Raw genomic sequence first — 13,092 nt, 5'->3', positions numbered from 1 at the left:
TTGACTGACAGAGATCTCAAGTAGGCAGAGAGGCAGGCAGAGAGAGGAGGAAGCAGGCTCCCTGCTGAGCAGAGAGCCCGATTTCGAGGCTTGATCCCAGGACCCTGGGATCATGACCCGAGCCGAAGGCAGAGACTTTAACCCACTGAGCCACCCAGGTGCCCTGAAACTGTGAAATTTAAATGCTCATTTATTCTCCTACAGAGATTCCTCCTTCACCTTTGACAGCTAGGTGATTTGCTGTGTTTATGGCTGCTTAACTCATAAAACTTAATAGTGGTTGAATTTTAGAACTTCTGAAATAATAAGTTCCAATTAGAATGTTGATGAATGCATTTGTATTTGGAATATATTTTAACAAAATTAAGCCAGTACCTTACTTAAGTCTGATATAATTTTTTTAATGTTCTACTCAGCTATTTGTTAAAAAAACTTAATCATCATGATTGAGAAGTTCATAGAAAATAATCTGTCCATCAGAAGACAAATTATTTTGTGTGTGTGAATTTTTAAAAAAGATTTATTTATTTGACAGAGACACAGCAAGAGAGGGAATACAAGCAGGGGGAGCAGTAAAGGGAAAGGGAGAAGCAGGTTTCCCACCATGCAGGGAGCCTGATGAGGGGCTTGATCCTAGGACCCTGGGATCATGACCTGAGCTGAAGGCAGAAACTTAACTGAGCCACCCAGACACCCCAAGAAGACAAATTATTTTGTGACAGTAATATGACTTAAAATACATGTAAGCATGCCACAGATTACTTACCATTTTCTTATACAAGATTGCAAGATGCTTCACTGTATAGGCCAAAGAAGGGTGATCAGGAGCTAGTGCTCGTCTCCGAATGTCTAAAGCTCTTTCATAAAGTTCTTCTGCTTTATCATACTGTTTCTTTTCATTGCATAGAGCTGCCAGATTATTTAAAGACTGGGCACAGTCGGGGTGATCTGGTCCTAGGACTCGCTCTCTCATTTCTAAGGACCGCTTCAGAAACTGGTCAGCTGTTCTATGAACAAAACCCCAAAATGGTTTAAATAATTTATGCTCTAAAGACTCCTTGGCCCTAGTTAGGTAGAGAACTGAAGCATTTTTATTCTTAAATCCAAGACAGTTGATATGAGGGATTTGGCTCAAAGTCTTCTCTCTCCCTCTTTCCTAGTTCATATCCCTCCCTGCCCTTTTCCAAAAAATAAAAATGATAGTGTGAGGGCCTAAAGTAGCTAGATGATTGCCTCAGTTCTCCACTTTCGACTTTTCCTAAAAGACAAACCCATATTTCCAAAACAAACTTCTGATACCTTTAAATAAAATAAAAAGACCTAATTCAAAAGATTTTGGTATTCATTGTTTTTCCCTTTGATGTAGCTACTATATAATTTTTTAAAAATTTCTTTTCAGCGTAACAGTATTCATTGTTTTTGCACCACACCCAGTGCTCCATGCAATACGTGCCCTCTCTATTACCCACCACCTGGTTCCCCCAACCTCCCACCCCCCGCCCCTTCAAAACCCTCAGTTTGTTTTCAATTGAAGTATCCTTTCCGAAACCAGATAAGTATTTGTTACGTTTTTCTGACATCCAGAGTATCAAATGTGTTAGTTTTCTGAAATCCAAAGAAGGCCAAAAACACTTTTTCAGAGTATAAATATTAACATCTTTTTGAATCTTTTAAGTCCAAATGAACTGAAGACCCAAACTAGCAGCCATCTACATTCTATCCTTTATTCTCGCCTGGTGCCAAGTTTCTTCTGTGAATTCTCATGTACAGCATCTATACAAAACACTTTTTATAATTATATAAAACATACTAGGGATGCTACAGAATAACTTTTTTAGCTAATAAAAGAATGTGACAAGAAACCATGAAAAAATGCCATGGCCTTTGTTAAGCATAGCTGTATGTTCAACCCACCACACGTGAAATCTGGCATGGTTTCTGTCAATTTATTCTAGCTTGACTTGATAGAAACGGAAAGTAGCTTTCCATGTGAGAGACACAATGGACACTTATTTTCATTATTAGCGTCATGGTACTCACTCCAGGTTATTCTGAAGGTAGTAGAGAACGCCCAGCTCATTGAGGGTCCGGGCATTGTCAGGTGTGTCCTTTCCTAACGTGAGCTCTTCTAACTGCAGGGCTCGTCTACGTAAGAGGGCAAATCCATACTGAAGCAAACACAAATGGAGAATAGGTACCAAGTTAAGGGCAGTCCTTGATTCTGAAACACTACACTGGAGCTCTATGAAATCCTTTCTCCTTTTGCTCCCTTTAAAGTAGGTAACAATTAGTTTAAGTATCACACTGAATTAATCCAGTGGATATTGCAAGTGCACATATTTCCACCTGACATCACATTCTAAAATTCAGTAAAACCTGTTTTGAGAAAGTGATGATGAGCTATTTTAGCAAAGTGAACTGAGTCCCAAGGGCTTTGAAAAGATCAGGACACAGAATTAAACTGCAGATATTTACCAATCCCATGGCTTTAAGTGTTTAACTTAAAAACATCAGGTACTTAAACTGCACCTAGCACTTGAAAAATAGTAGACAAATAAATCACAGAGATCAAATGCACAGTATAGTGAATGTAGACAATACTGTATTACAATCATCAAACTTGCTAAAAGAGTAGATCTTAACTATTCCCACCACAAAAAAGAAATAATAATTATGTGATGTGACAGAGGTGCTGTCACTACGATGGCCATTATATTACAATATATAATGTATCAAATTAGCATGTTATACATCTTAAATTTACACAACGTTGTGTGTCAGATATTATTCAATTTAAAAAACGTACATAGCATTTGAAATTAAAACAGGCTATATTTAGATTTTATCAGCAGCTTGGAAAAATGAAAATAATTTTATGTGTGTGTGCTCCAAGGTAAGAATTCCAAGGTAAGAATTTCCTTGCATTTGAATCTAACATATTAAAATTTTTAATTTGCCTTTCCTTTACAGATTGAAGCAGCTTTTAAGTTCATCTTCCAAAGTCTAACCTTCAAATGAACCTTATAGTCCCACTTTAAAAAAAGCAAAAAAAAAATTTTTTTCCTATGTTTACTGAGATATAATTGCCATAAAACATTGTGTAAGTTTAAGGTGTACAACATAATGATTTCACATATGTATATACTGCAAAATAAACATAGTATATTGTTTTATATACTTTTTAAAAGTCTGCTAAGTTGTATTTCTCAGTAACACTAATATTTAAACATGTATTATATATATAAGACAATGTTAGTATTTTTATAGAAATCACTTTAATATCTCAAGTTCTTAAACATGTGAGGTATACACAGCTGTATTATGATACTCAGAGATGCTCTTTTCCTCTAGTTTAAAACACAACATAAAAGAAATCTCTCATTACCAAGTTGCCTTTTCTCCTTGTAGCCTTCTGACGAATTTTAAAGGATTTTTTCCTAAAATGTTCAGCTTGTTCATACCTTAAAAAAATAACAATAAAGTCAAACAAAAGAAACATGTCCTAAGTATCATATTTCAGGGAGATGAAAGCATTCCTTACCTAGTGTAAAGCTTTTTTGGGCCCTTAAATGTAGCATAATTTCTAAAAATGATAGTCACATGGAATTAAAAATCTTTAACAAAAACCCTCATAAAACAAAATCTAACAAAACATCTAATCCTCCAAGTAGCTGACATTTAACAGATTTTTAACTGATTTAACTCATTCTGAATCTCTAAAGGATCCCCTAACTAAATGAAAATCTAAACTTTTAGTTTACTCCAACACCTTCTTCTGTACATGCTAATTTCTGGTCAAATATAAATGAGAAATTCACACAAAATTTGTGTGAAACAATTCCTCCAGAAATTAAAAGAAAAAATCCAATCTGTATTATTAACAATACATGATTTCTGATAGAGGAAAAGATGCATTCAGTGCGTGTCTAATAGATTTTTTATTACACCAGGGATTGGCAAACTTTTTCTGGAGTAGGCTACTACTATGTAGTATATTTTATGTTTTGTGGGCCACATGGTCTCTACCTCAACTATGGAACTCTGTTGCATCACGGAAGGAACCACAGATAATATGTACATGAAAAAATGTGACTATGTTCCAATACAACCTTATTTACAAAACAAGGGGCCTAGTGAACTTGGCCAATGGACAATGGTTTGCAGCCCTCTATTAGCAGTGCACTTAATATTACAAAGCTAGTTAGTGAAGAAGCCCAGCTTCAAACCCGACTATATGACTCCAAAGTCCATGTTCTATCATCCGTGCATCTTCAAATGGAGATGAGTCTTGTAGTTCTAATTTTCTGTTTACTCCACAAAGACCCACCACCAAGAATAATCTTTGAACATGGTAGATTCAAAAGATATCGGATAAAAAATTACATAGCCACAAAAGAAAGCTTACCCCATAAGGACATTAAGAACTGTCGCACCCCATCATAAAACCGGAGTATTACTGATCTAAGTCTTACTTATTTTGTTTCTGGTACAAAGTTGCCAGTGCCTCAAGTTCACGAGCAATATGGGGATGTTCCACACCATAAGCATTTTCGGAGATTTCTAAGGCCTGTTTATACAGCTGTTCCGCATTGCCAAACTTCTTCCACTGCACGTACACACTTGCTAGTTGGTGGAGGGACTGAGCTACTCTTGGGTGATCTGGATCTAAAGCTGTTTCTCGAATTTCTAGAGACCTCTGCAAAGGCACCACAGCCTAGGGGGGAAAAAAAAGGTTAAAGGCCAGTAACCGTGAGTGAGATGCTGTAAGATCTGCAGTCTCATCAGCATAACAAATGAAGGCGACACTAACTCCTAGCAAGGAGAGAAAAACCCACTGCTGGAGTTACCTGACTGAGGAGGCCTAGATCCTTGAGAAATCGCCCCAGGGTTTCATAAAGATCAGCCAAGCAAATCATGTTCTCCTCGCCTTCACAGTTTTTCTCATACTGCTTCAATGAATCAAAGTATTCTGCTGCCATTGCGCTTTTGTCTCTGCCAACAAACTGCCAGTAACTCAGCAACTCGGCAAAGTGTCCTCTGTTTCAACCAAAAAATGTAATTTAATGAAAAGCAAGCTTTAAAACCCACTTTTGAATGAAAATGCCAGAATTCATGTCAGGCTACTGACACTTCATTAGCAGGCAGGTATAGCGTAGAGGGAGATAAGACTATAGACTCTGACTGTTCTCTGAGTCCATCCCTTCCTAGCTGTGTGGTGGTGAGCAGGTGGTCTGATCTCTTACACCTCATCATCCTTATCTGCAGAAGGGGGGATCACCAACCCGATCTGCCTCAGGTGCTACTATAAGCAGATGACAGCACACAGCAAGTACTCCATAATGCTGGCTGCTGTCACTACACTTACTAAAAACATCCCATTCTGAGTGGGAGACCTCACACTGCCTTCTTTCCCAATTAGCTAAATGCTACAGCTGAATCTAATTCCATCTGTCCTTCTGGGCCCACTCAGATGTCCCTCTTTGCCAGCTGCTTTCTGCTCTAAATCTCATTTTTATTACAGCATTATGGGGGTGGTTTGGTCATTTATTTATTTTGTGAGATATAATTGACATCCAAATTTATTAGCTTCGGGTGTACAACTCATGATTTGATATTTGTATATACAGTAGTCTGCCTTTGCCCCGGTTTCCCTTTCTCCAGTTTCAGTTAGTGGCGATCAACCACGGTCCGGGAGCAGATGCTCCTCCTTTGACGTAAGGTCAGAAGGTCAGTAGTAGCCCGTGGCTCCAGCACAACACCTACTCCATTCACCTCACTTCATCTCATCCCTGGGACATTTATCATCTCACATCATCACGAGAAGAAGGATCAGTCCAGTAAGATATTTTGAGAGAGAGACCACATTCATATAACCTTTATTATAGTATATTGTTATAATTATTCTATCTCATTATTAGTTATTGCTGTTAATGTCTTACTATGCCCAATTCACAAATTAAACTTTATCACAGGTATGTATGTATAGGGAAAGATAACATATATAGGGCTCGGTATTATCTGTGGTTTCAGACACCCACTGAGGGTCTTGGAAAGTATCCCTCCATGGGAAGGGAGAACTACTGTATGGCAAAATGATCACCAGAGTAAGTCTAATTAATGTCTGTCACTGTACATAATTGCAATCCCTGTTACAGGATTTTTTTTTCTTGTGATGAGAACTTTTAAGACCTACTTTCTTAGCAGCTTTAAAATATTCAATACAGAATTATCAACTATAGTCTCCATGCTGTACACCACATCCCCAAGACTTATTTTAAGATTGGAAGTTTGTACCTTTCTAATCCTTTTACCCACTTTGCCTACTCTGATAATTACTAATCTCTTCTCTGTACCAAGGGCATGTTTGACTTTTGTTTTTGTTTTTTAGATTCCAGATATAAGTGAGATCATATAGTATTTGTCTTTCTCTAGCTTATTTCACTTAGCGTAATGTCCTAAGGATCCATCCATGTTGTTGCAAATGCCAAGATTTTGTTCTTTTTTGTGGCTGAATAATATTCCATTGTTTGTATGTAATGTGCACATATATATACACACACATCTTCTTTATTCATTCATCTATTAAGGGACACTTAGGTTGTTTCCTATTTTGACTATTGTAAATAATGCTATAATGAACATGGTGGTGCATATATCTTCTCAAATTATGGTATTTGTTTTCTTCAGATAAACAGCAAGAAGTGAAATTGCTGGGTCATATTGCAGTTCTAGTTTAAATTTTTTAAGGAACCTCATACTGTTTTCCACAGTGGCTGTCCCAAATTACATTCCTACCAATAGTACATGAGGGTTCCCTTTTCTCTACATCCTTGCCAGCATTTGTTATCTCTTGTTTTCTTGGTGATAGTAATTCTAACAGGTGTGTGATGATATCTCATTTTAATTTTTAATTTGCATTTCCCTGATGACTAGTGATGTTGAGCATCTTTTCATGTATCTGTTGGCCATCTGGATGTCTTTTTAGAAAAATGTCTATTCAGATCCTTTGTCCATTTTTAAATCAGATTCTTGTTATTGATTTATAGGAGTTCTTTATATATTTTGGATGTTAACCCCTTTGCAGATATACGATTTGCAAATATTTTCTCTCATTCAGTAGGCTACCTTTCCATTTTGTTTATGGTTTCCTTTGCTACGCAGAAGTTTTCTTATTTGATGTGATTCCACTTGTTTATTTTGCTTTTGTTGCCTTTGCTTTTTGTGTCAGATACAAGAAATCATCACCAAGACTGATGTCAAGCAGTTTACTGCCTATGTTTTCTGGGAGTTCTATGGCTTCAGGTCTTATATTAAAGCTAAAATTAAAATGCCATTTTTCTTTGTTATACCAAACAACCACTTAACTCTGTTTTTTTTGCAGAAGGTGTTCTACAAATATGTTTCTTACCTTTTATAAAGATTTTGAGACACAAAGAGATTGAGAAGGCAATCATGCAACTTCTGTTTACTTCCCTGCTGCTGAAAAAGCCAAGGGAGCTCATCTGCACTTCTCCAAGTCACTCGGTCCTGACTGTCAGAAGGGAAAGGACAACACTCAGTAATACCTTCCAACAAGGAAATTACCTCCAAAGACTTCAGACAAATGTTGAAGGGAGAAAAATGTGTTTGACATCTATCTCCGACTCTTTAAATATAATCTAATACTGAGAAAATTAGGTCAAAATCAGAAACTCTAAGAAATAATCTAAGAAAATAAATACAGTGATATCAGGACCACTCATCAAACTCTCAAGGTGTTTTCCTAAATTTGAGCTTTAAAAAAAAAAAATCAACCCAAGTATATACACACGGTATACAGACACACACATATTTTTGAACGATTAAACTGGAATAAATAATAAAATGATCTTACATTGATTTCATATAAGTTTAAATCTTCAGCATGATATTAAAAGACTTACATAATAATCTCTTGTTCTTTTGACATTAACAGGGGAGATGAATAAATCTTTTCTATAATAATTAAATTTTTATACATTAAGTTATAAGCAAAGGAAGAGAGAAGTAAAGGCACAGGGGTAAAACATGTTGCAGAAGAATAATATGGATATTCATAATACCTTAGCTGCATGGTGAAATAGTTGATTAGCTTTTGCCTACATGAAGAAATAATGGCTGGATCGTCCATGTATTCCAGTCTTACTGTTTCCCAAGCCTGGGAAGAAAAAGAAAAAATACTGCAGTTTATTTTCTGTAAGTCCCCGTATATCTAACAATTAATTTATAAACAGGAATTTGTAATTATTTTAATTTTACAGATGTATAATAGAGATGGCGAAAGACTTTTAAAATTCAGGATATGTTTATGTGATAAAGAATAAAAATCTCCTGGAAGCACTTAAAACACAATTTAATTTAAACTTCTAGTTACTGCAGTAAAATTTATCAGAAATGTGGACTGAAAAAGTACTGGAAAGACTATATTTAAGCAATACACAATAGAGAAAGATAAGCCTGTGAAATTACAAACATAGCACACCTGCAAATATAACGCAGCATACTCCCACCAAAGACATCATTCACATTTGTATACATATAAGTCAACCACGGCATTGCAGGTAGATAAGAATTATACCATTTGATAGGTCCTAAACATTTACTACTACATACTAGATGTCATGCGTAGGACCTTACTAGGATCAAGAATCCCATCGATTCATTTCACAACCTCTGTAGTAGGCTAGAAAAATCTGCCCAAGGCTTACAGAATTTACCCAAGGTCACAGAGCTGTTAGCTGTGAAGAGCCGAATTGTGAACTAAGGCATGCTCACTTGCTGAGTCCAAGCTCTTAAAACATAAATAATGATACCAGCAATCAATAATACATACAATTGAAAAAAATATATTTTCCTCTTTCAGAAAGAAACTGCTTTTTAAAGTATTTTAAGTCCCTCTTTATCCCCAGTTTCACTTTCTGCAGCCTTAGCTGCCCATGGGCAACTGGGATTTGAAGGGAGATGATCCTTGATATTATAGTCAGGTCCATATGATGTAATGCTAGATCACAGTGCCCACATCATTCACCTCACTTCATTTCATCAGGTAGGCATTTTATCGGTAATCTCACATCATTACAAGAAGGGTGAGTGCACTATAATATTTTGAGAGAGACCACATTCACATTACTTGGGAGTACAGTATATTGTTACAACTGTTCTATTATTATGTTTGTTAATCTCTTACTATCCCTAAATTGTAAATTTAACTTTATCATGGGTATGTACTTAAAGAAAAAACATAGTGTATATGGGGCTTGGTACTATCCCGGTTTCAGGCATTAACTGGGGGTCTCAGAAGGTGTCTGCTGGGGATAAGAGGGGACTGCTGTAATAGTCATTTCATAAAGGTACTTCATAAAAATATTAGCCCAATTTTACATTTAATCTAAAATCAGTGCAAAAAATTTGGTAATGCCAAATTTCAGATTTCAATTTTGTCTTGTAGTTGAAACATTTAAAATAGCATGATGGTACGATGGCTTTTAAAAATTTTTTACTTTTTAATTTAAATTCAACTAATTAATATATAATGTATTATTAGCTTCAGAGGTACAGGTCAGTGATTCTTCGGTCTTTTTTTTTAATATTATATTAGCCACCACACAGTACATCACTAGTTTTTGATGTAGTTTTCCATGATTCATTGTTTGGATATAATACCCAGTGCTCCATGCAATACATGCCCTCCTTAATACCCATCACTGGGCTAACCACCTTCTGCCCCGGCAAAACCCTCAGCTTGTTTCCCGAAGTCCATAGTCTCTCAAGGTTTGTCTCCCCCTCCAAATTTCCCCACTTCATTTTTCCCTCCCTTCTCCTAATGTCCTCCATGCTATTCCTTATATTCTACAAATAAGTGAAACCACATGATAACTGACTTTCTTTGCTTATTTCACTTAGCATAATCTCCTCCAGTTCTATCCATGTTCATGCAAATGTTGGGTATTCATCCTTTCATGGCTGAGTAATATTTCATTGTATATATGAACCACATCTTCTTTATCCATTTGTCTGTTGAAGGGCATCTTGGCTCCTTCCACAGTTTGGCAATTGTGGACATTGCTGCTATGAACATTGGGGTGCATGTGGCCCTTCTTTTCACTACATCTATATTTTGGGGGTAAATACCCAGTAGTGCAATTGCTGGGTCATATGGTAGCTCTATTTTTAACTTATTCTGGAACCTCTACACTGTTTTCCAAAATGGCCATACCAACTTGCATTCCCACCAACAGTGTAGGAAGGTTCCCCTTTCTCCACAACCTCTCCAACATTTATTGTTTTTTGCCTTGTCAATTTTTGCCATTATAATTGGGGTCAGGTGGTATCTCAATGTGGTTTTGATTTGGATTTCCCTGATTGTTAATAATGATGAACATTTTTTCATCTGTCTGTTAGCCATTTTATGTCTTCTTTGGAGAAGTGTCTGTTCATGTATTGTTTCAGTCTTGGTAGTTTGTAGGTTTCTAAGAAGGCATCCATTTCTTCCAGGTTGCTTAATTTACTGGCATATAGCTGTTGATAATTATTTCTGATGATTGTTTCTATTTCCTTGGTGTTAGTCAACATCTCTCCCCTTTCATTCATAATTTTATTAATTTGGGTCCTTTCTCTTCTCTTTTGGGTAAGTCTGGCCAGTGGTTTATTGATCTTATTCTTTCCAAGAACCAGCTTCATTGATATGCTCTACTGTATTTCTGGTTTCTAATTCATTGATCTCTACTCTAATTTTAATTACTTCTCTTCTCATGTGTGGCTAAGGCTTTATTTATTGTTCTTTCTCTTTTCTCCAATTCTTTAAGGTATAAACTTAATTTGTGTATCTGGGATTTTTCTTTTTTCTTTTTTTTTGAGTGAGGCTTGGATGGCTATGTATTTCCTCCTTACAACTGTCTTTGCAGTATTCCATATGTTTTGCACCAATGTGTTTTAGTTCTCAATGGTTTCCATAAATTGTTGAAGTTCTTTTTTGATTTCCTGATGACCCAAATATTCTTAAGCAGATTAGCTTCCAAGTGTTTGAATTTCTTCCAATTTTTTCTTGTGACTGAGTTCCAGTTTCAAAGCATTATAGTCTAAGAATATGCAGGGTATAATCTCAGTCTTTTGGTATCAGTTGAGACCTCATTTGTGACCCAGTCTCTGGTCTATTCTGGAGAGTCTGATGATGAATGAGTATACTGCTATTTTAGGGTGGAATATTCTGTATATATCTAAGAGGACCAGTTGGTCCCGTGTATCATTCAAAGCTCTCATATCTTTGTTGATTTTCTTAGATGATCTATTGCTGAGAGTGGAGTTTTGAGGTCTCCTATTATATTATTATCAATATGTCTCTTTATTTTGGTTAACAGCTGGCTTATGTAGTTGGCTGTTCCCCTGACAGGGGCATAGATGTTCCCCAATTTTAGATCCTCTTGTTGGGTAGACCCTTTAAGAGTGATACAGCGTCCTTCTGTATCTCTAACTATAGTTTTTAGCTTAAAATTTAATTTGTCTGATATAAGAATTGCTACCCCAGCTTTCTCTTGAGGTCCACTGGCATGAAAAATGGTTCTCCGTTGCTTCACTTTCAGTCTGGAAGTATCTTTAGGTGCAAAATGAGTCTCTTATAGACAGCATATGGATGGGTCGTGTCTTTTTATCCAATCTGCAACCCTGGGCTGTTTCATGGGAACATTTAGGTAATTCACTTTGAGAGTGATTATTGAAAGATATTATTTTAGGGGCGCCTGGGTGGCTCAGTGGGTTAAAGCCTCTGCCTTCGGCTCAGGTCATGATCCCAGGGTCCTGGGATCGAGCCCCGCGTCGGGCTCTCTGCCCAGCAGGGAGCCTGCTTCCTTTCCTCTCTGCCTGCCTCTCTGCCTACTTGTGATCTCTGTCTGTCAAATAAATAAATAAAATCTTAAAAAAAAAGATATTATTTTATTGTCATCATGTTGCTTGTGAAGTCCTTGTTTCTATAGATCATCTCTGTAAATTTCTGTTCTTTGTCACTCTTGGAGTCTTTCTCCTTTTATAGGACTCCTTTAATATTTCTTTCAGGGCCAGCTGGGTGGTCACATATTCTTTCAGTTTGTACCGGTCTTGGAAACTCCTTGTCTTTCCAGCCATTCTGAAGGACAGTATGTCTGGATAAAGTATCCTTGGCTGCATATTCCTCTCACTCAGTACCCTGAACATGTCTTGCCAACCCTTTCTTGCTTGCCAGGTCTCTCTAGACAGGTCTGACATTTTTCTGATGTTCTTCCCTCTGTATCTAAGAAATCACTTCCCCCTCATTGCTTTCAAGATTATTTCCTTGGATCTAAGATTTGTAAATTGTACTATTATATGTTATGGCATTGCTCTGTTCTCATTGATCTTAGGAGGGGTCCTCTCTGCCTCTAAGACACGAATGCTTCTTTCCTTCCCCAGATTAAGTAAGTTCTCAGCTACAATTTGTTGAAATTTATCTTCTAGACCTCTCTCTCTTTCCACCCATTCAGAGATCCCAATAATTATGATATTGGAATCTTTCATTGAGCCACTATTCTCTCTCAGTTTGATACCCTGGTTTTATTTTATTTTATTTATGTATTTATTTATTTGACAGACAGAGATCACAAGTAGGCAGAGAGGCAGGCAGAGAGAGAGAGAGAGAGAGAGAGAGGAAGCAGGCTCCCCGCTGAGCAAAGAGTCTGATGCAGGGCTCGATCCCAGGACCGTGGGATCATGACCTGAGCCGAAGGCAGAGGTTTTAACCCACTGAGCCACCCAGGCGCCCCTCAATACTCTGGTTTTAATTTGTTTTTCCCATGCCACCTCAGTTACCTTCTTTTCTATCATCTTATGCTCTGGCTCACTAATTTGTTCTGCTTCATTTACCCTGGCAGAGTATCTAGTTTAGAGTGCATTTCATTCATAGCATTTCTAAGTTTTACCTGATTAGATATAATTTCTGCCCTTACAGATTATATATTGTCATTAATATTTTTCTCAAGCCTAGATATCACCTTGATAATTGTTACTCTGAAGTCAATTTCTGACATCTTGGTTATATCCATATCCATTAGTTCTGTGGCAGAGGCC

General features: G+C 36.9%; 1 protein-coding gene across 4 annotated transcripts in view; it reads right to left on the bottom strand.

The window, feature by feature from the left end:
• Positions 1–13,092, bottom strand: part of NPHP3 (nephrocystin 3) — a 54,806-nt gene that overhangs the window by 3,785 nt on the left and 37,929 nt on the right. For 2 of the 4 annotated variants that reach the window (XM_032869686.1, XM_032869687.1), the window contains exons 18-24: positions 8,082–8,176; positions 7,409–7,531; positions 4,848–5,037; positions 4,473–4,714; positions 3,386–3,461; positions 2,041–2,168; positions 767–1,007 (exon numbers count right to left, since the gene is read on the bottom strand). In XM_032869686.1, coding sequence (XP_032725577.1) covers positions 767–1,007; positions 2,041–2,168; positions 3,386–3,461; positions 4,473–4,714; positions 4,848–5,037; positions 7,409–7,531; positions 8,082–8,176 — 1,095 coding nt within the window. Of the gene's footprint in view, positions 1–766; positions 1,008–2,040; positions 2,169–3,385; positions 3,462–3,541; positions 3,584–4,472; positions 4,715–4,847; positions 5,038–7,408; positions 7,532–8,081; positions 8,177–13,092 lie in introns of those variants that run through there. The other 2 variants (XM_032869685.1, XM_032869688.1) reach the window with 2 other exon arrangements.

This window comes from Lontra canadensis, unplaced genomic scaffold (genome assembly GCF_010015895.1).
Source record: "Lontra canadensis isolate GAN:19392208 unplaced genomic scaffold, GSC_riverotter_1.0 scaffold38, whole genome shotgun sequence".
NCBI lineage: Eukaryota > Metazoa > Chordata > Mammalia > Carnivora > Mustelidae > Lontra > Lontra canadensis.
This window is presented reverse-complemented; position numbering and strand designations above follow the sequence as displayed.